General features: G+C 43.3%; 1 protein-coding gene across 1 annotated transcript in view; it reads right to left on the reverse strand.

Annotated features, from left to right (window-relative positions):
• The window catches only part of LOC134732170 (zinc finger protein interacting with ribonucleoprotein K-like), a 49,787-nt gene that overhangs the window by 23,567 nt on the left and 3,680 nt on the right, over window positions 1–22,540 (reverse strand). Inside the window, 3 exon segments of the mRNA XM_063614913.1 lie at window positions 13,832–13,970; window positions 14,162–14,256; window positions 14,346–14,399. Of these exon segments, the coding sequence (XP_063470983.1) occupies window positions 13,832–13,970; window positions 14,162–14,256; window positions 14,346–14,399 (288 nt within the window).

Consider the following 22,540-nt stretch of genomic DNA (forward strand, 5'->3'; position numbering starts at 1 on the left):
ATACAGAAAGTTACTTGGATGAATAACCTTTTCAAGTGCACAACTGGAATTAACTTTTAGATAACTTTTGAATTAGATAAAATTATTATTTTTTTAAAAATAGAACACATTTTCCTTGGCCCATTTTACGTAAACCCAGGAAGCAAGAAATCTTAAATTGCCTATCAGATACTAGCATTTTATAGATGAGCACCATTCTACAATTTTGGAACATGTTCTCCATATAATAATCTTTTCTTAATTGGAAATGACGCAGACATTCAATTAAGCATCCACAATAATTTTAAGATCTTAAATCATACAAAAGTTTGCTTACAAGTACTCATCTCATTTATATGTACCCAGTTCTTCAATTTTTAACTGTTTATTTAGATTATTTCTGAAAACTGAGAGATCACACAAAGGTAGTCATTATTTACAGTTATTTCCCTCTTAACCATTTTAAAGCTTGTGAACATCAGTCGTTTGTCTAAGTAAGAACCTTAAACAGATGGACTTTTTGTCAATAACTCAGAAGGTTTAGCTGTTTTCATTGAACAATACTAAATGTTTTATTTATCAAAAATTACAATCTGGTTCAGTGGCTCATGCCTGTAATCCCAGCACTTTGGGAGGCTGAGGCAGGTGGGATGCTTGAGCTCAGGAGTTTGAGATCAGCCTGGGCAACGTGGGAAAAACGCATCTCTACAAAAAAAATACAACAATTAGCTGGGTGTGGTGATGCACACCTATAGTCCTAGCTACTCAGGAGGCTGAGGTGGGAGGCTTGCTTGAGCCTGGGAGGCAGAGGTTGCAGTGAGCTGAGATGGTGGCCCTGCATTCCAGCCTGGGTGACAGAGCCAGACTGTGTCTCAAAAAAAGAAATACACAAACAAGGATCATTCTGTCTTGGGACGGGTTTGTAGTTTTATAACTGTTGTGACAAAATTTGGCACCTAATAATATCTGGCAGAGATAGATATGAAACCACTTGATCGATAAACGCAAACAAAAATGTATGTTGACAATCCTTAAGACATTTCTGATACTATTTTACCAATAATTTTAAAGCCAGCTTATTTGTCAAAGATTTATCAAAGATTTTACATAATTTATGAGTATTTCCTAACTCTAAGCTAATTTGGTACCTTGTGACACAACAAAATACACACATGTATACATAAACACACATACACACTCATATATAGCAGGCAGAAAAGAAAATAGAGGAAAATATCATGTGGCCACCTTCTGTTCAGGAGCCAGACCCTGCAAGGGTGGCACATGTGCATATACACGAGAGACACACACACACACACACACAAACACACACACAGATTTTAGCTATTGTAGACAACAATAATGAAAGAATTGACTATGCTCTTTATTAGTTTGCATGTCCTTATGCATTCAGTAAACCAACTCCCTGTAAGTTTGACTTATCTCTAAATTCCACTGGTAACTTTTATCTTTAGTAACTGAGCACAGCCCAGCTGCAGCTTCATACCGGGGTGACCACACAGCCACCCAAGAATCAAAGGTTTCTCATTCCCCACCCTTTTATCCTTTCTCTTCCTATCCATTTAGTTTCATCTATGTCATTTTTTCCTTCATTTTGAAGAAATCTTACTTTTCCTTTAGCAAAAACCACATTGGCACGCTTATTAACTTAATAAAAAAACATATCTTTCTTTATACATGTTGTATGTAGAATTGTTTTCTATGTTTAGTAGTTTTATTACATATATTCTACTATTCTAACTCTTAATAGCACAAATTTCTCATTTTTTTCATTAATTTTTTTTTCTCTATAACCTCCTATTGGAAATGTAGCTTTTTTAATTTTTTTTTTTTTTTTGAGACTGGGTCTTGTTCTGTTACCCAGGCTGGAGTGCAGTGGTGTAATTTTTTATTTTTTAATTAATTTTTTTTTTTTTTTGAGACGGAGTCTCACTCTGTCGCCCAGGCTGGAGTGCAGTGGCACGATCTCGGCTCACTGCAAACTCCGCCTCCCGGGTTCATGCCATTCTCCTGCCTCAGCCTCCCAAGTAGCTGGGACTACAGGCGCCTGCCAACATGCCCGGCTAATTTTTTTGTATTTTTAGTAGAGACGGGGTTTCACCGTGTTAGCCAGGATGGTCTCGATCTCCTGACCTCGTGATCCGCCCGCCTCGGCCTCCCAAAGTGCTGGGATTACAGGCTTGAGCCACTACGCCCGGCCTATTTTTTAATTTTTAGTAGAGACAAGATCTCGCTATGTTGCCCAGGCTGGTCTTGAACTCCTGGACTCAAGCAGTCCTCCTGCCTCAGCCTCCCAAAGTGCTGAGATTACAGGCATGAACAACCAAGCTAGGCCAATAACCCTAATTTCTATTGAAAAACTAAGATTACTTAATTTAACATAATGACTTTAACATTTTAAGTTATTGAAAATAATTTTGAAACTAGTTTTATTTACCAACGATTACTAAAGTCACATGAACTAAATGGCATTTGAGCTAGCTTCTGTTTTTTTTTTTTTTTTTTTTGATGGAGTCATGCTCTGTCACCTAGGCTGGAGTGCAGTGGCATGACGTTGGCTCACTGCAAGCTCCACCTCCCGGGTTCACGCCATTTTCCTGCCTCAGCCTCCTGAGTGGCTGGGACTACAGGCACCCACCACTGCGCCTGGCTAATTTTTTGTATTTTTAGTAGAGATGGGGTTTCACCGTGGTCTCGATCTCCTGATCTCATGATCTGCCTGCCTCGGCCTCCCAAAGTGCTGGGATTACAGGCATGAGCCACCGCACCCAGCCGCTTTTTTTATTGATAAAATATTTCATTTAAATGCTTACTTTTATTTAAGCCAATCAATTAGAGCTTTTTCTTATAATTTTAGTAGCGGAATAGACTTGTTTTTCTTTCGACCTAAAGAAAGAAATAGTTCTGTACATTGTGAACTATTACAAGTGGAGGTGTAAACTGACCATAGCCCACACCTGTGCCAATCACTGAGTTTTGGCCAGTCAAATGTAGCCAACTGTTCAAATTGTGTCCAAATAAGGCAAATGTTAAGCTGTAACCAAGCCAGTTGTTTCTGTACCTCACATCCAATTTCTGTACCTCACTTCCTTTTTTTGTCAATAAATCTTTTTTCATCACACAGAGACTTCAGTAAGTCTCTGTGAATGTGCTGTGATTTTGGAGGACTGCCCTGTTTGTGAATCATTCATTACTTAATTAAACTCCTTTAAAAATTTAATTCAGCTGAAGTTTTTCTTTTATCAGGTGGTGTCAGAAGTGGGATCCAAAGTAGAGCTTTAATGACCTCCAGGAGCACTGACTAAACAAGCAGGGTAGAGACTTGCAGTTCCAAGATGGCCGAATAGGAACAGCTCCAGTCTACAGCTCCCAGTGAGAGGTGACAATGTGCTAACAGCCCTCACTCGCTCTCGGTGCCTCCTCGGCCTTGGCGCCCACTCTGGCCATGCTTGAGGAGCCCTTCACCCTGCCACTGCACTGTGGGAGCCCCTTTCTGGGCTGGCCAAGGCCGGAGCCAGCTCCCTCAGGTTGCGGGGAGGTGTGGAGGCAGAGGCGCGGGCGGGAACTGGGGCTGCACGCAGTGCTTGTGGGCCAGCGTGAGTTCCAGGTGGGTGTGGGCTCAGCGGGCCCTGCACTCAGAGTGGCCAGCTGGCCCCACCGGCCCTGGGCAGTGAGGGGCTTAGCACCTGGGCCAGCAGCTGCTATGCTTGACTTCTCGCTGGGCCTTAGCTGCCTCCCTCACGGGGCAGGGCTCGGGACCTGCAGCCTGCCATGCCTGAGCCTCCCCCTCCACCCCGTGGGCTCCTGTGCGGCCCAAGTCTCCCCGACAAGCACCGCCCCCTGCTCCACAGCATCCAGTCCCATCGACCACCCAAGGGCTGAGGAGTCTTGGCGCACAGCGTGGGACTGGCAGGCAGCTCCACTGTGGCTCCAGTGTGGGATCCATTGAGTGAAGCCAGCTGGGCTCCTGACTCTGGTGGGGACTTGGAGAATCTTTATGTCTAGTTAAGGGATTGTAAATACACCAATTGGCGCTGTGTATCTAGCTCAAGGTTTGTAAATACACCAATCAGCACCCTCTGTCTAGCTCAGGGTTTGTGAATGCACCAATCAACACTCTGTATCTAGCTACTCTGGTGGTGACTTGGAGAACCTTTGTGTCGACACTCTGTATCTAGATAATCTAGTGCGGACATGGAGAACCTTTGTGTCTAGCTCAGGGATTGTAAATGCACCAATCAGCACCCTGTCAAAACAGACCACTCGGCTCTCTGTAAAATGGACCAATCAGCAGGATGTGGGTGGGACCAGATAAGAGAATAAAAGCAGGCTGCCCGAGCCAGCAGTGGCAACCCGCTTGGGTCCCCTTCCACACTGTGGAGGCTTTGTTCTTTCACTCTTTGCAATAAATCTTGCTGCTGCTCACTCTTTGGGTCTACACTGCCTTTATGAGCTGTAACACTCACTGCAAAGGTCTGCAGCTTCACTCCTGAAGCCAACGAGACCATGAACCCACCGGGAGGAATGAACAACTCCAGATGCACACCTTAAGAGCTGTAACACTCACCGTGACGGTCCGCAGCTTCACTCCTGAGCCAGCGAGACCACGAACCCACCAGAAGGAAGAAACTCCGAACACATCCAAACATCAGAAGGAACAAACTCCGGACACACTGCCTTTAAGAACGGTAACACTCACCACAAGGGTCCACGACTTCATTCTTGAAGTCAGCAAGACTAAGAACCCACCAATTCCGGACACACCAGCATGAGGGACACAGAAGACAGGTGATTTCTGCATTTCCAAGTGAGGTACCAGGTTCATCTCACTGGGGCTTGTCAGACAGTGGCTGCAGTCCACGGAGTGTAAGATGAAGCAGGGCAGGGCATCACCTCACCCGGGAAGCACAAGGGGTTGGGGAATTCCCTTTCCTAGCCAACGGAAGCCGTGACAGACAGTACCTGGAGAATCGGGAAACTTCCACCCTAATATGGCACTTTTCCAATGGTCTTAGCAAATGGCACACCAGATTATATCCCGTGCCTGGCTTGGAGGGTCCCACACCCCCAAAGCCTCACTCGCTGCTAGCACAGCAGTCTGAACTGCAAGGTAGCAGCAAGGCTGGGGGAGGGGCGTCCACCATTGCTGAGGCTTGAGTAGGTAAACAAAGCGGTGGGGAAGCTTGAACTGGGTGAAGCCCACCACAGCTCAAGGAGGCCTGCTTGCCTATGTAGACTCCACCTCTATGGGCAGGGCATAGCTGAACAAAAGGCAGCAGAAACTTCTACAGACTTAAATGTCCCTGTCTGACAGCTTTGAAGAGAGTAGTGGCTCTCCCAGCATGGAGTTTGAGATCTGAGAATGGACAGACTGCCTCCTCAAGTGGGTCCCTGACCCCCGACTAGCCTACTTGGGAGACACCTCCCAGTAGGGGCCAACTGACACCTCATACAGCCGGGTGCCCCTCTGAGATGAAGTTTCCAGAGGAAGGATCAGGCAGCAACATTTGCCGTTCTGCAATAGTTGCTGTTCTGCAACCTCCGCTGGTGATACCCAGGCAAAGACGTCTGGAGTGGACCTCCAGCAAACTCCAACAGACCTGCAGCTGAGGGTCCTGTTAGAAGGAAAACAGAAAGGACATCCACACCAAAACCCCATCTGAATGTCACCGTCATCAAAGACCAAAGGTAGATACAACCACAAAGATGGGGAGAAACCAGAGCAGAAAAGCTGAAAATTCTAAAAATCAGAGCACCTCTTCTCCTCCAAAGGAACGCAGCTCCTTGCCAGCAATGGAACAAAGCTGGACAGAGAATGGCTTTGACAAGTTGAGAGAAGAAGGCCTCAGAAAATCGGTAATAACAAACTTCTCTGAGCTAAAGGAGGATGTTCGAACCCATCGCAAAGAAGCGAAAAATCTTGAAAAAAGATGAGACAAATGGCTAATTAGAATAAACAGCATAGAGAAGACCTTAAATGACCTGATGGAGCTGAAAACCATGGCATGAGAACTACATGATGCATGCACAAGCTTCAGTAGCCAATTCAATCAAGTGGAAGAAAGGGTATCAGTGATTGAAGATCAAATGAATGCAATAAAGCAAGAAGAGAAGTTTAGAGAAAAAAGAGTAAAAAGACATGAACAAATCCTCCAAGAAATATGGGACTACGTGAAAAGACCAAATCTATGTCTGATTGGTGTACCTGAAAGTGACAGGGAGAATGGAACCAAGTTGGAAAACATGCTTCAGGATATTATCCAGGAGAACTTCCCCAACCTAGCAAGGCAGGCCAACATTCAAATTCAGGAAATACAGAGAATGCCACAAAGATACTCCTCGAGAAGAGCAACTCCAAGACACATAATTATCAGATTCACCAAAGTTGAAATGAAGGAAAAAATGTTAAGGGCAGCCAGAGAGAAAGGTCAGGTTACCCACAAAGGGAAGCCCATCAGACTAACAGCTGATCTCTCGGCAGAAACTCTACAAGCCAGAAGAGAGTGAGGGCCCATATTCAACATTCTTAAAGAAAAGAATTTTCAACCCAGAATTTCATATCCAGCCAAACTAAGCTTCATACGTGAAGGAGAAATAAAATCCTTTATAGACAAGCAAATGCTGAGAGATTTTGTCACCACCAGCCCTGCCTTACAAGAGCTCCTGAAGGAAGCACTAAACATGGAAAGGAAAAACCGGTACCAGCCACTGCAAAAACATGCCAAATTGTAAAGACCATCAATGCTAGGAAGAAACTGCATCAACTAATGAGCAAAATAACCAGCTAACATCATAATGACAGGATTAAATTCACATATAACAATATTAACCTTAAATGTAAATGGGCTAAGTACTCCAATTAAAAGACACAGACTGGCAAATTGTATAAAGAGTCAAGACCCATCAGTGTGTTATACTGAGGAGATCCATCTCATGTGCAGAGACACACACAGGCTCAAAATAAAGGGATGGAGGAAGATCTACCAAGCAAATGGAAAACAAAACAAAACAAAAAAGCAGGGGTTTCAATCCTAGTCTCTGATAAAACAGACTTTAAACCAAGAAAGATCAAAAGAGACAAAGAAGGCCATTACATAATGGTAAAGGGATCAATTCAACAAGAAGAGCTAACTATTCTAAATATATATGCACCTAATACTGGAGCACCCAGATTAATAAAGCAAGTCCTTAGAGACCTACAAAGAGACTTGGACTCTCATACAATAATAATGAGAGACTTTCACATCCCACTGTCAACATTAGACAGATCAACAAGACAGAAAGTTAACAAGGATATCCAGGAATTCAACTCAGCTCTGCAACAAGCGGACCTAATAGACATCCACAGAACTCTCCACCCCAAATCAACAGAATATACATTCTTCTCAGCACCACATCGCACTTATTCCAAAATTGACCACACAGTTGGAGGTAAAGCACTCCTCTGCAAATGTGAAAGAACAGAAATTATAACAAACTGTCTCTCAGACCACAGTGCAAACAAACTAGAACTCAGGATTAAGATACTCACTCAAAACCGCTCAACTACATGGACACTGAACAACCTGCTCCTGAATGACTACTGGGTACATAACAAAATGAAGGCAGAAATAAAGATGTTCTTTGAAACCAAAGAGAACAAAGACACAACATACCAGAATCTCTGGGACACATTTAAAGCAGTGTGTAGAGGGAAATTTATAGCACTAAATGCCCACAAGAGAAAGCAGAAAAGATCTAAAATTGACACCCTAACATCACAATTAAAAGAACTAGAGAAGCAAGAGCAAACATTCAAAAGCTAGCAGAAGGCAAGAAATAACTAAGATGAGAGCAGAACTGAAGGAGATGGAGACACAAAAAAACTCTTCAAAAAATCAATGAATCCAGGAGCTGGTTTTTTGAAAAGATCAACAAAACTGATAGACTGCTAGCAAGACTAATAAAGAAGAAAATAGAGAAGAATCAAATAGATGCAATAAAAATGATAAAGGAGATATCACCACCAATCCCACAAAAATACAAACTACCATCAGAGAATACTATAAACACCTCTATGCAAATTAACTAGAATATTAGAAGAAATTGATAAATGCCTGGACACATATACCCTCCCAAGACTAAACCAGGAAGAAGTTGAATCCCTGAATAGACCAATAACAGGCTCTGAAATTGAGGCAATCACTAATAGTCTACCAACCAAAAAAAGTCCAGGACCAGACAGATTCACAGCTGATTTCTACCAGAGGTACAAAGAGGAGCTGGTACAATTCCTTCTGAAACAATTCCAATCAATATAAAAAGAGGGAATCCTCTCTAACTCATTTTATGAGGCCAGCATCATCCTGATACCAAAGCCTGGCAGAGATACAACAAAAAAAAGAGAATTTTAGACCAATATCGTTGATGAACATGGATGCAAAAGTTCTCAATAAAATACTTGCAAACCAAATCCAGCAGTACATCAAAAAGCTTATCTACCACGATCAAGTTGGCTTCATCCCTGGGATGCAAAGCTGGTTCAACATACGCAAATCAATAAATCCATCATATAAACAGAACCAAAGACAAAAACCACAGGATTATCTCAAGAGATGCAGAAAAGGCCTTCAAAAAAATTCAACAGCTCTTCATGCTAAAAACTCTCAATAAACTAGGTATTGATGGGACGTATCTCAAAATAATAAGAGCTATTTATGACAAACCCACAGCCAATATCATACTGAATGGGCAAAAACTGGAAGCATTCCCTCTGAAAACTGGCACAAGGCAGGGATTCCCTCTCTCACCACTCCTATTCAACAGAGTGTTGGAAGTTCTGGCCAGGGCAATCAGGCAGGAGAAGGAAATAAAGGGTATTCAATTAGGAAAAGAGGAAGTCAAATTGTCCCTGTTTGCAGATGACATGACTGTATATTTAGAAATCCCCATTGTCTCAGCCCAAAATCTCCTTAAGCTGATAAGCAACTTCAGCAAAGTCTCAGGATACAAAATCAATGAGCAAAAATCACAAGCATTCTTATACACCAATAACAGACAGAGAGCCAAATCATGAGTGAACTCCCATTCACAATTGCTTCAAAGAGAATAAAATACCTAAGAATCCAACTTATAAGGCATGAAACACTGCATGTTCTCACTCATAGGTGGGAATTGAACAATGAGAACACTTGGACACAGGGTGGGGAACACCATACACCAGAGCCTGTCATGGGTTGAGGGGAGGGGGGAGGGATAGCATTAGGAGATATACCTAATGTAAATGACGTGTTAATGGGTGCAGCACACCAACATGGCACATGTATACATATGTAACAAACCTGCATGTTGTGCACATGTACCCTAGAACTTAAAGTATAATTTAAAAAAGCAATTAACTTTAAATGAAAAAAAAAAAAGACACATGCACATGTATGTTTATTGCGGCACTATTCACAATAGCAAAGACTTGGAACCAACCCAAATGTCCATCAATGATAGACTAGATTAAGAAAATGTGGCACATATACACCATGGAATATTATGCCGCCATAAAAAAGGATGAGTTCATGTGCTTTGTAGGGACATGGATGAAGCTGGAAACCACCATTCTGAGCAAACTATTGCAAGGACAGAAAACCAAACACTGCATGTTCTCACTCATAGGTGGGAATTGAACAATGAGAACACTTGGACACAGGGCAGGGAATATCACATGTTGGGGCCTGTCATGGGGTGTGTGGGGGAGGGGAGTGATAGCATTAGGAGATATACCTAATGTAAATGACAAGTTAATGGGTGCAGCACACCAACATGGCACATGTATACATATGTAACAAACCTGCACGTTGTGCACCTGTACCCTAGAACTTAAAGTATATATAAAAAAGAGTCAGATGAATTTTCTGCCTAGGAAAAAGCATTTAGATTATAATTCATAGTTACAATGAGTGGGCAGTGAAATAGTTCCAGCAGCGATGGAGATGGGGCAAATCTTATAGTATTAACATCAAACCATTTGGCAATAATGTCAAAAGTTACAAAAATACTTGAAATCAGTAATTATGTTTATGAGAATGTATACTGGGAAAACTTTCAAAATAAATTCAAGCTGTATGCAAAAAAAGAGAATGTACCTATTCCTTATTTATAATCCTTAGTGTTCCTATTCCTGAAAGATTAAAGTCACATGAAGTAAAAGGCATTACATTTTTCTTTTTCCTTCAAAAAATATTTTATCTAAGTGCTTATTTTTAAAGCCAGTTATTACTCTTTTTTTATATAACCATTACACACATAACATATATATGACTACACAGACAGAAGAAAACCCAGCAGTTGTAAGGTTGTCAATTTTCTAATCAGATTATTGGCCTCAGGGTGGAGCTCTTTAAGAACAGGGCTAGGAAAGCATACAGTTTCTAGAGCCTAATAAACAGGCATACCTGAAAGGCAAAAAAGAGATTTTGAGTGGGTCATATTCACCTCTAATTCTTGGGGTTTCATGAGGAAAAGAAAGATTTCTCCCAAAATGGAATCCTTGGTATTTTTTTCTAGTGTTTTTTCCCCGCCCCCCCCAAGGAGTCCCAGGCCATCAGAAGCTATCTAGGGCCTTTCATACATGCATTGACTGGCAAGACAAAGTGGAGAAAAGTAATTTAGTTGACTGAGGAAAAAAAACCTTTTCAGAAAAACAAGATCCAAGGAGAGAAAAACATAAAAATCTTTTAAATATACCTATAACTTGGGTATCCACTTTTAATTAAGCTGAGCATTCTTTTTCTTTTTTCTTTTTTTTTGCACACAAAACAAACATTTTCTAAAAATACATACAAACAAAAAGATGCATATCAAACATATTAGGAAGGTTGCACATGGGAAGATGGGGAATAGAAATGGGGGGTGGGAATGAAAGAAAAGAAATGAGAGAGGGACTTTGTATGGATCAATGATAATAACTCAATCCTCTATGTCTTTGACAAAGAAGAAGGAGAAGGAAGAGGAAGAAAAAGAAAGTGGGATAAAGGATCAGAAAGGGAGGAAAACAGAAAAAATTAGAGTATGACTCCAGGGTAGACCTGTTTTGTTGTTGCTGGGTTGGTTGGTTGGTTTGTTTGTTGTATTTTTCATATGTTTCGCCATGTTGGCCAAGCTGGTCTCGAACTCCTAGCCTCAAGTGATCAACCCGCCTCGGCCTCCCAGAGTGCTGGGACTACAGGCGTGAGCCACCATGTCCAACCCCCACACTGCGCCTGGCCTCCGTGGTAGACCTCCCAGACGGGGCAGCCGGGCAGAGACGCTCCTCACTTCCCAGATGGGGCGGCCGGGCAGAGGCGCTCCTCACTTCCTAGATGGGGTGGCGGCCGGGCAGAGGCGCTCCTCACATCCCAGATGATGGGCGGCCGGGCAGAGGCGCTCCTCACTTCCCAGATGGGGCGGCCGGGCAGAGGCGCTCCTCACTTCCCAGACGGGGCGGCCGGGCAGAGGCGCTCCTCACTTCCCAGACGGGGCGGCCGGGTAGAGGCGCTCCTCACTTCCCAGACGGGGCGGCCGGGCAGAGGCGCTCCTCACTTCCCAGACGACAGGAAGCCGGGCAGAGGCGCTCCTCACATCCCAGATGATGGGAAGCCGGGCAGAGGCGCTCCTCACTTCCCAGACGATGGGCAGCCGGGCAGAGGCGCTCCTCACTTCCCAGACGATGGGAAGCCAGACAAAGGCGCTCCTCACATCCCAGATGATGGGCGGCCAGGCAGAGGTGCTCCTCACTTCCTAGATGGGGTGGCGGCCGGGCAGAGGCGCTCCTCACATCCCAGATGATGGGCGGCTGGGCAGAGGCGCTCCTCAGATCCCAGACGGGGCGGCCGGGCAGAGGCACACCTCAGTTCCCAGATGATGGGTGGCTGGGCAGAGGTGCTCCTCACATCCCAGACGGGGCGGATGGACAGAGGCGCTCCTCACTTCCCAGACGGGGTGGCCGGGCAGAGGCGCTCCTCACCTCCCAGACGATGGGCGGCCAGGCAGAGGCGCTCCTCACATCCCAGATGATGGGCCGCCAGGCAGAGATGCTCCCCACCTCCCAGACAGGGCGGCGGCCGGGCAGAGGCTGCAGTCCTAGCACCCTGGGAGGCCAAGGCAGGCGGCTGGGAGGTGGAGGCTGCAGGGAGCTGAGACCATGCCACTGCACTCCAGCTGGGGGCAACACCGAGCATCGAGTGAGCGAGACTCCGTCTGCAGTCCCAGCACCTCGGGAGGCTGAGGCGGATAGACCACTTGAGGCCAGGAGTTGGAGACCAGCCTGGCCAACATGGCAAAACCCCGCCTCCACCAAAAATACCAAAACCAGCCAGGCGTGGTGGCGCGCGCCGGCAATCCCAGCCACCCGGCAGGCCGAGGCAGGAGAATCACAGGAGCCTGAGGCAGGGAGTCTACAGCGAGCCGAGACAAAGAAAAAAAAAGAAAGAAGGAAGGAAGGAAAGAAGCTAAGCTGAGCATTCTTTAAGAATATCCTTTTTCATTAATTAAAACTTTACAGGGAATATAAACAATGATTCTTATCATTCCTTTCACTGGTTTGCACAGGGACAGAGAGGCCAAAAGTCTGACTGTAAAAAAACTTTTACCCTTTTACCAGCATGTCTGGCTTCTGGGCTTTCTAGGGGAGTGTCTTTGAGGTCCTCCTTGGCTGCATAGGTTTGCATGACTGTTCAAAGCCATATTCAGGTTCTTCAGTTTCCTCTGGGAGGTAAGTGTCTGGGTTCAGGCATGGACAGGTTTTTTAACTGGACTGTAGATTCCCCTAACAGCAGAGCCTGATCTTTGAGGAGGTGATTATCTGTTGGCCAGGGACTTCTCTTAGAGGACAGCAGTTCTGCCACATTATGTGGGTTATATACAGTTAAGTCATTCCTCATGGTTAACTTGGTGGCCACTGACAACAGTAAAGCCACTGCTGTAACTGCTCAGAGGCAGGCTGGCCATACTTTAGCCATCAACTCAAGCTCCTTGCTTAGGTAACCTACTGGCTGTTGAGCTAGACCTTGAGCCTCAGTAAAACTCCCAGGGCCATTCCCTTCCTTTTTGATACATAGAGACTGAATGTCTTTTCTATGGGAAGACTAAGGGCTGGTGCTTTAAGCAAGGCTTGTTTTAACTGGTTAAAGCCTTTTTGAGCCCCAGGTTCCCAAGTCAGGGACTGAGTTTTAGCTGCTTGCATTTCTTTTAAGAGGTGGTATAAAGGGCGAGTTATCTCACTGTACCTGGGTATTCCTAGTTTGCAAAATTCAGTAATGCCTAAGAATCCCTTCAGATGTTTAAGGATTTTGGGAAGGGCAAAGAGGAAATGGGCTTAATCATTTCCTTACCTAGTGCTCTTGTTCCTTCTGACAGGACTAGACCTAGGTACTTTACTGAAGTTTGACAGAGCTGAGCCTTAAATTTTGAAACCCTATATCCCCTTTCAGCTAAAAAATTGAGGAGAGCCTCAGTGTCTTCCTGAGACTTTCTCAGTTGGGGCACAGAGGAGAATGTCATCTACATACTGCAAAGCTTCAACTTGAGGGTGAGAAAAATCAGAGAGATCTTTGGACAGGGCCTGTTTTTGCAACTTCCTTCAGATATTAGGGGCTGCCTGAGTAATAAACTTGTCCTTTAAGATTAGCTGTCCTTCAATTGAAATGAGATAGAAAGGTGTGTTTCACTAAAGCTTCTCTCAGCCTTTCCAAAAAGGCTAAAGGGTTTTCATCTATTTTTTTTTAATCTATTATGGAAAGCTTGTAGTAGTTAATAGGTTTGGCTATAGTCCTTCGCGGCTTCTCCAATATATGCATTTGAAAGAGTTTTCTTCTCCACTCACCAATGCTGTTATTATGGTCACATTTAGGGTCCTTTAAGGGCACTGTTACTCTCCCAATTGGATAAGGCTCTTCCCCTTCCCTGGCACTGTATGAGACACAAAGTTCATCTCCAAATTTCTTTGCTGCCTGCAGGGCCACCTGTTTCTCAGCAGCAGTTAGGGTTTAAGAGTAACCTAACATCCTTCCAGCAGATGTGAGTGAAGTTGGGACTTTCCTAAAGCAAACTTCAGGGTCTGAGGATTAAAAGAGATCCAGGCTGCACTCGAGGAAAGTGCAGGCTTGAAGATGGGTTGTTAAGCATCTGGAAAGAGAGGGGAAAAAAGGCGTACCTTAGTCCACTTCCTCCTTTTGGAGTGACCCAGGGTACAGAGAAAGGTAGAAAGGGCGTCCTCCTTCTCCTCTTTCCTCCCATCTCCTCTGGGTCCTGGGGGCCATCAATTGTGCTGCCCATGGATGCAAGAATTACCACCCATGGATCCAGAGGAGCTAGTCAGCAGGAGTAGTCACGTTTACCTGTGACATTCCCTAGCTCTCCACTTATCTCTGGGTATCCCAGACCTACTCGACCTAAAAGGCTCCCATGGTACCCCAGGGACCCAGGAGGGATAGTGCAGTAATTGGATTTGAGTAAGACCATTTAATGGAAGGAATGTCCTGACTCGGTCCCTGGCTTCTTACTGTGGCCCTAGCAAAGCCCTAATTTCCCAGAGAATGGGACCGATTGACTTCTAAGCATAAAATCCTCTTTTGTTTAAATGCCAATGTAGTTGTGTGTAGGACAGGTGCCTCAAAAAATACAAGGATTAAATGGCTGTTCTACCTTCGATGAGGAGAGTACTGAGCCTAGAATTTGTCTCTCAAGGGCAGCTTCCTCCTGACTATTGAAAGTGGAGTTTTCCTTGCCTACAAATAGGGCATGGGGTCTGATCACTTATAGAGGGATGCAGGAGGAAAAAGAGTTGGGGAACTAGAGGTTTTGGGAAAAGGGTCAACAGGGCCCCCCAACACAGAAAAATCCTATTTCACTAGGTGGTGTGGCAATAACTGAAATGTTAGGTAAAAACTGTGACTCCAAATTCTTTCCAGGCAGAGAGGTGTGGGGCTTGGTGGGCTGTCCCCACAATATGCCTCCTAGCAAAAATACAATTTATCTCATGGAGGAACTGTTTAAATTCACTGGGCAGTGCTGAGCTTTTATGTGGAGGAATAAAACAACCCAAATGGAGAGGAGGGTATTCACTCAGGGTGAAATATCCTCCTATAGAGTGCCATGAATGACTATCATTGGGGAACAAAAAAGCCCTTACTAGGTGAAAGTTCAGTTTAGTTTAGTTTAGTTGAAATCTTGAAATTCCCCCATCTCAAGGAAGTCACAGAAGCAGCAATTCTTTGAGTTACATTCCTGGTTACTAAGGCACTTGCTAACTTTACCCAACACGGTTATCTCCCCAGGCTGTAAAAACTCCCTAAACATAGCATACAAAGAAGGTATAGGAGTCATGAGAGCTGCAAAAAAAGAAAAGAAAGGAAGAAAATGTGATAGGAAAGTCTGGAAGTCCTGGTGGGCTGTTGGGGACTGGAGTTAATCCAGGAGTCTTCAGGTAACACCAAGGTGCAGCCTCGGCCAGACACCTTCAGTTGCCCCAGGACCTTCTTCCAGCCCCACATGATGGCTAGATCTTCTGTGAAAGGGAGCTAGGTTGGAACAGAGCCAACATTCCCAACACCCAAGAGTGATGGGGGATTGATAAAGTCCTCTCCATCAAGCCTGTCCCCTGAGTCTTGTAAGGCTGGCAGCCACTCTAGAAGCTTTTAATTGGCTGACAGGGGCCCAGTGTTTTGTTTGATCTTACAAGAAAAAAACAGAGGATAAGGAGCCTTGGAAATGAAAGTAAAGTGTTGAAGGTCCTCTCCTACTCATCTTTCTGTTTCCTTTCCTGGCCAATGCACCACAGTGTTGCATTCTTGTTATCTGAGGTATTATTCAGAGTATTATCTGCTTATTCTACTTAGTAACATTTCTGCAGTTTGCAGCAAAACCCTTAACGTTATAAAAGAAGTGGGGTGGAGCCAAGATGGCCGAATAGGAACAGCTACAGTCTACAGCTCCCAGCATGAGTGATGCAGAAGACGGGTGATTTCTGCATTTCCAACTGAGGTACTGGGTTCATCTCACTGGGGAGTGTCGGACAGTGGGTGCAGGACAGTGGGTGCACTGCACCGAGTGTGAGCCAAAGCAGGCGATGCATCGTGTCACCTGGGAAGCGCAAGGGGTCAGGGAATTCCCTTTCCTAGTCAAAGAAAGGGGTGACAGACGGCACCTGGAAAATGGGGTCACTCCCACCCTAATTCTGCGCTTTTCCGGCAGTCTTAGCAAATGGCACACCAGGAGATTATATCCCACGCCTGGCTCGGAGGGTCCTATGCCCACGGAAACTCGCTCATTGCTAACACAGCAGTCTGAGATCAAACTGCAAGGCAGCAGCAAGGCTGGGGGAGGGGTGCCTGCCATTGCCAAGGCTTGAGTAGGTAAACAAAGCAGCCGGGAAGCTCGAACTGGGTGGAGCCCAATGCAGCTCAAGGAGGCCTGCTTGCCTATGTAGACTCCACCTCTGGGGGCAGGGCATAGCCAAACAAAAGGCAGCAGAAATCTCTGCAGACTTAAATGTCCCTGTCTGACAGCTTTGAAGAGAGTAGTGGTTCTCCCAGCACGCAGCTTGAGATCTGAGAACGGAGAGACTGCCTCCTCAAGTGGGTCCCTGACCCGAGTAGCCTAACTGGGAGGCACCCACTAGTAGAGGCAGTGTGACACCTCACATGGCCAGGTACTCCTCTGAGACAAAACTTCCAGAGGAACGATCAGGCAGCAACATTTGCTGTTCACCCATATCCGCTGTTCTGCAGCCTCTGTTGCTGATACCCAGGCAAACAGGGTCTGGAGTGGACCTCCAGCAAACTCCAACAGACCTGCAGCTGAGGGTCTTGACTGTTAGAAGGAAAACAAGGACATCCATACCAAAACCCCATTTGTATGTCACCACCATCAAAGACCAAAGGTAGATAAAACCACAAAGATAGGGAAAAAACAGAGCAGAAAAACTGGAAACTCTAAAAATCAGAGTGCCTCTCCTCCTCCAAAGGAATGAAGCTCCTCACCAGCAATGGAACAAAGATGGATGGAGAATGACTTTGACGAGTTGAGAGAAGAAGGCTTCAGACGATCAAACTACTCCGAGCTAAAGGAGGAAGTTCGAACCCATGGCAAAGAAGTTAAAAACCTTGAAAAAAAATTAGACGAATAGCGAACTAGAATAACCAATGCAGAGAAGTCCTTAAAGAACCTGATGGAGCTGAAAACCACGGCATGAGAACGTGATGAATGCACGTAGCCTCAGTAGCCGATTCGATCAACTGGAAGAAAGGGTATCAGTGATGGAAGATCAAATGAATGAAATGAAGTGAGAAGAGAAGTTTAGAGAAAAAAGGATAAAAAGAAACGAACAAAGCCTCCAAGAAATATGGGACTATGTGAAAAGACCAAATCTATGTCTGATTGGTGTACCTGAAAGTGATGGGGAGAATGGAACCAAGTTGGAAAACACTCTGCGGCATATTATCCAGGAGAACTTCCCCAATCTAGCAAGGCAGGCCAACATTCAAATTCAGGAAATACAGAGAATGCCACAAAGATACTCCTCAAGAAGCGCAACTCCAAGACACATAATTGTCAGATTCACCAAAGTTGAAATGAAGGAAAAAATGTTAAGGGTAGCCAGAGAGAAAGGTCGGGTTACCCACAAGGGGAAGCCCATCAGACTAACAGCTGATCTCTCGGCAGAAACTCTACAAGCCAAAAGAGAGTGGGGGCCAATATTCAACATTCTTAAAGACAAGAATTTTCAACCCAACATTTCATATCCAGCCAAACTAAGCTTCACACGTGAAGGAGAAATAAAATCCTTTACAGACAAGCAAATGCTGAGAGATTTTGTCACCACCAGGCCTGCCCTAAAAGAGCTCCTGAAGGAAGCACTAAACATGGAAAGGAACAACCGGTACAAGCCACTGCAAAAACATGCCAAATAGTATATACCATCCAGGCTAGGAAGAAAATGCATCAACTAACGAGCAAAATAACCAGCTAACATCATAATGACAGGATGAAATTCATACATAACAATATTAACCTTAAATGTAAATGGGCTAAATGCTCCAATTAAAAGACACAGACTGGCAAATTGGACAAAGAGTCAAGACCCATCAGTGTGCTGTATTCAGGAAACCCATCTCACGTGCAGAGACACACACAGGTTCAAAATAAGATGGAGGAAGACCTACCAAGCAAATGGAAAACAAAACAAAAAAGCAGGGGTTGTGATCCTAGTCTCTGATAAAACAGACGTTAAACCAACAAAGATCAAAAGAGACAAAGAAGGCCATTATATAATGGTAAAGGGATCAATTCAATAAGAAGAGCTAACTATCCTAAATATGTATGCACCCAATGCAGGAGCACCCAGATTCATAAAGCAAGTCCTTAGAGACTTACAAAGAGACTTAGACTGCCACACAATAATAATGGGAGACTTTAACACCCCACTGTCAACATTAGACAGATCAATGAGACAGAAAGTTAACAAGGATATCCAGGAATTCAACTCAGCTCTGCACCAAGCAGACCTAATAGACATCTACAGAACTCTCCACCCCAAATCAACAGAATATACATTCTTTTCAGCACCACACCACACCTATTCCAAAATTGACCACATAGTTGGAAGTAAAGCACTCCTCAGCAAATGTAGAAGAACAGACATTATAACAAACTGTCTCTCAGACCACAGTGCAATCAAACTAGAACTCAGGATTAAGAAACTCACTCAAAACTGCTCAACTACATGGAAACTAAACAACCTGCTCCTGAATGACTACTGGGTACATAATGAAATGAAGACAGAAATAAAGATGTTCTTTGAAACCAAAGAGAACAAAGACACAACATACCAGAATCTCTGGGGCACATTTAAAGCAGTGTGTAGAGGGAAATTTATAGCACTAAATGCCCACAAGAGAAAGCAGGAAAGATCTAAAATTGACACCCTAACATCACAATTAAAAGAACTAGAGAAGCAAGAGCAAACACATTCAAAAGCTAGCAGAAGGCAAGAAAAAACTAAGATGAGAGCAGAACTGAAGGAAATAGAGACACAAAAATCCTTTCAAAAATCAATGAATCCAGGATCTGGTTAGTTGACAAGATCAACAAAATTGATAGACTGCTAGCAAGATTAATAAAGAAGAAAAGAGAGAAGAATCAAATAGATGCAATAAAAAATGATAAAGGGGATATCACCACCGATCCCACAGAAATACAAACTACCATCAGAGAATACTATAAACACCTCTACGCAAATAAACTAGAAAATCTAGAAGAAATGGATAAATTCCTCAACACACACACCCTCCCAAGACTAAACCAGGAAGAAGTTGAATCTCTGAATAGACCAATAACAGGCTCCGAAATTGAGGCAATAATTAATAGCTTACCAACCAAAAAACGTCTAGGACCAGATGGATTCACAGCCAAATTCTACCAGAGGTACAAGGAGGAGCTGGTACCATGCCTTCTGAAACTATTCCAATCAATAGAAAGAGTGGGAATCCTCCCTAACTCATTTTATGAGGCCAGCATCATCCTGATACCAAAGCCTGGCAAAGACACAACAAAAAAAGACAATTTTAGAGCAATATCCCTGATGAACATTGATGCAAAAGTCCTCAAAAAAATACTGGCAAACCAAATCCAGCAGTACATCAAAAAGCTTATCCACCATGATCAAGTGGGCTTCATCCCTGGGATGCAAGGCTGGTTCAACATATGCAAATCAATAAACGTAATCCAGCATATAAACAGAACCAAAGACAAAAACCACATGATTATCTCAATAGATGCAGAAAAGGCCTTTCACAAAATTCAACAACGCTTCATGCTAAAAACTCTCAATAAATTAGGTATTGATGGGACATATCTCAAAATAATAAGAGCTATCTATGACAAACCCACAGCCAATATCATACTGAATGGGCAAAAACTGGAAGCATTCCCTTTGAAAACTGGCACAAGACAGGGATGCCCTCTCGCACCACTCCTATTCAACATAGTGTTGGAAGTTCTGGCCAGGGCAATCAGGCAGGAGAAGGGAATAAAGAGTATTCAATTAGGAAAAGAGGAAGTCAAATTGTCCCTGTTTGCAGATGACATGATTGTATATCTAGAAAACCCCATCGTCTCAGCTCAAAATCTCCTTAAGCTGATAGGCAACTTCAGCAAAGTCTCAGGATACAAAATCAATGTGCAAAAATCACAAGCATTCTTATACACCAATAACAGACAAGCAGAGAGCCAAATCATGAGTGAACTCCCATTCACAATTGCTTCAAAGAGAATAAAATACCTAGGAATCCAACTTACAAGGGATTGAAGGACCTCTTCAAGGAGAACTACAAATCACTGCTCAATGAAATAAAAGAGGATACAAACAAATGGAAGAACATTCCATGCTCATGGGTAGGAAGAATCAATATCGTGAAAATGGCCATACTGCCCAAGGTAATTTATAGATTCAATGCCATCCTCATCAAGCTACCAATGACTTTCTTCACAGAATTGGAAAAAACTACTTTAAAATTCATATGGAACCAAAAAAGAGCCTGCATTGCCAAGTCAATCCTAAGCCAAAAGAACAAAGCTGGAGGCATCACACTACCTGACTTCAAACTATACTACAAGGCTACAGTAACCAAAACAGCATGGTACTGGTACCAAAACAGAGATATACACCAATGGAACAGAACAGAGCCCTCAGAAATAATGCCGCATATCTACAACTATCTGATCTTTGACAAACCTGACAAAAACAAGAAATGGGGAAAGGATTCCCTATTTAATAAATGGTGCTGGGAAAACTGGCTAGCCATATGTAGAAAGCTGAAACTGGATCCCTTACACCTCATACAAAAATTAATTCAAGATGGATTAAAGATTTAAATGTTAGACCTAAAACCATAAAAACCCTAGAAGAAAACCTAGGCAATACCATTCAGGACATAGGCATGGGCAAGGACTTCATGTCTAAAACACCAAAAGCAATGGCAACAAAAGCCAAAATTGACAAATGGGATCTAATTAAACTAAAGAGCTTCTGCACAGCAAAAGAAACTACCATCAGGGTGAACAGGCAACCTACAGAATGGGAGAAAATTTTTGCAATCTACTCATCTGACAAAGGGCTAATATCCAGAATCTACAATGAACTCAAACAAATTTACAAGAAAAAAACAACCCCATCAAAAAGTGAGCAAGGGATCTGAACAGACACTTCTCAAAAGAAGACATTTATGCAGCCAAAAGACACATGAAAAAATGCTCATCATCACTGGCCATCAGAGAAATGCAAATCAAAACCACAATGAGATACCATCTCACACCAGTTAGAATGGTGATCATTAAAAAGTCAGGAAATAACAGGTGCTGGAGAGGATGTGGAGAAATAGGAACACTTTTACACTGTTGGTAGGACTGTAAACTAGTTCAACCATTGTGGAAGTCAGTGTGGCGATTCCTCAGGGATCTAGAACTAGAATTACCATTTGACCCAGCCATCCCATTACTGGGTATATACCCAAAGGATTATAAATCATGCTGCTATAAAGACACATGCACACATAAGTTTACTGCGGCACTATTCACAGTAGCAAAGACTTGGAACCAAGCCAAATGTCCAACAATGATAGACTGGATTAAGTAAATGTGGCACATATACACCATGGAATACTATGCAGCCATAAAAAATGATGAGTTCATGTCCTTTGTAGGGACATGGATGAAGCTGGAAACCATCATTCTCAGCAAACTATCACGAAGACAAAAAACCAAACACCACATGTTCTCACTCATAGGTGGGAATTGAACAATGAGAACACATGGACACAGGAAGGGGAACATCACACACCAGGGCCTGTTGTGGGGTGGGGGTAATGGGGAGGGATGGTATTAGTAGATATATGTAATGTTAAATGATGGGTTAACGGGTGCAGCACACCAACATGGCACATGTATACATATGTAACAAATCTGCACGTTGTGCACATGTACCGTAAAACTTATAGTATAATAAAAAAAAGAGAAATTTGTAAACTTTCTTAAAACATTATGAGATTTTTTAATAATTTTTTTTTTTTAGCTTATCATTCTATTGTTAGTCTTAGTATATTTTATCTGTGGCCCAAGACAATTCTTCTTCTAATGTGGGCCAGGGAAGCCAAAAGATTGGACACTTCTGGTTTACAGGATAGATAATTAATATTTCTATAAAAATTGTACTTCTATGTACTAACAATGACCAATTTAAAATTTAAATTTAAGAGTACTTTTTACAAGAGCATACAACATGTACTTGATATATAAGATGTGCAAGATATATACACTGAAAACTATGAAAGATTGCTGAGAAAAATTAAAGATCTAAATAAAGGGAGCGACACACCATGTTTATGGGTTAGAACACTCAATATTGTTAACGTTAAAATTCTCTTCAAATTGGTATACATATATTCAAGGCAATCCCAATCAAAATGCACAATGCTTTTATTAGAAAATGACAACTAAATTCTAAAATTCATATGGAAATGTGAAGAACTTAGAAAAG

This window comes from Symphalangus syndactylus, chromosome 13 (genome assembly GCF_028878055.3).
Source record: "Symphalangus syndactylus isolate Jambi chromosome 13, NHGRI_mSymSyn1-v2.1_pri, whole genome shotgun sequence".
NCBI lineage: Eukaryota > Metazoa > Chordata > Mammalia > Primates > Hylobatidae > Symphalangus > Symphalangus syndactylus.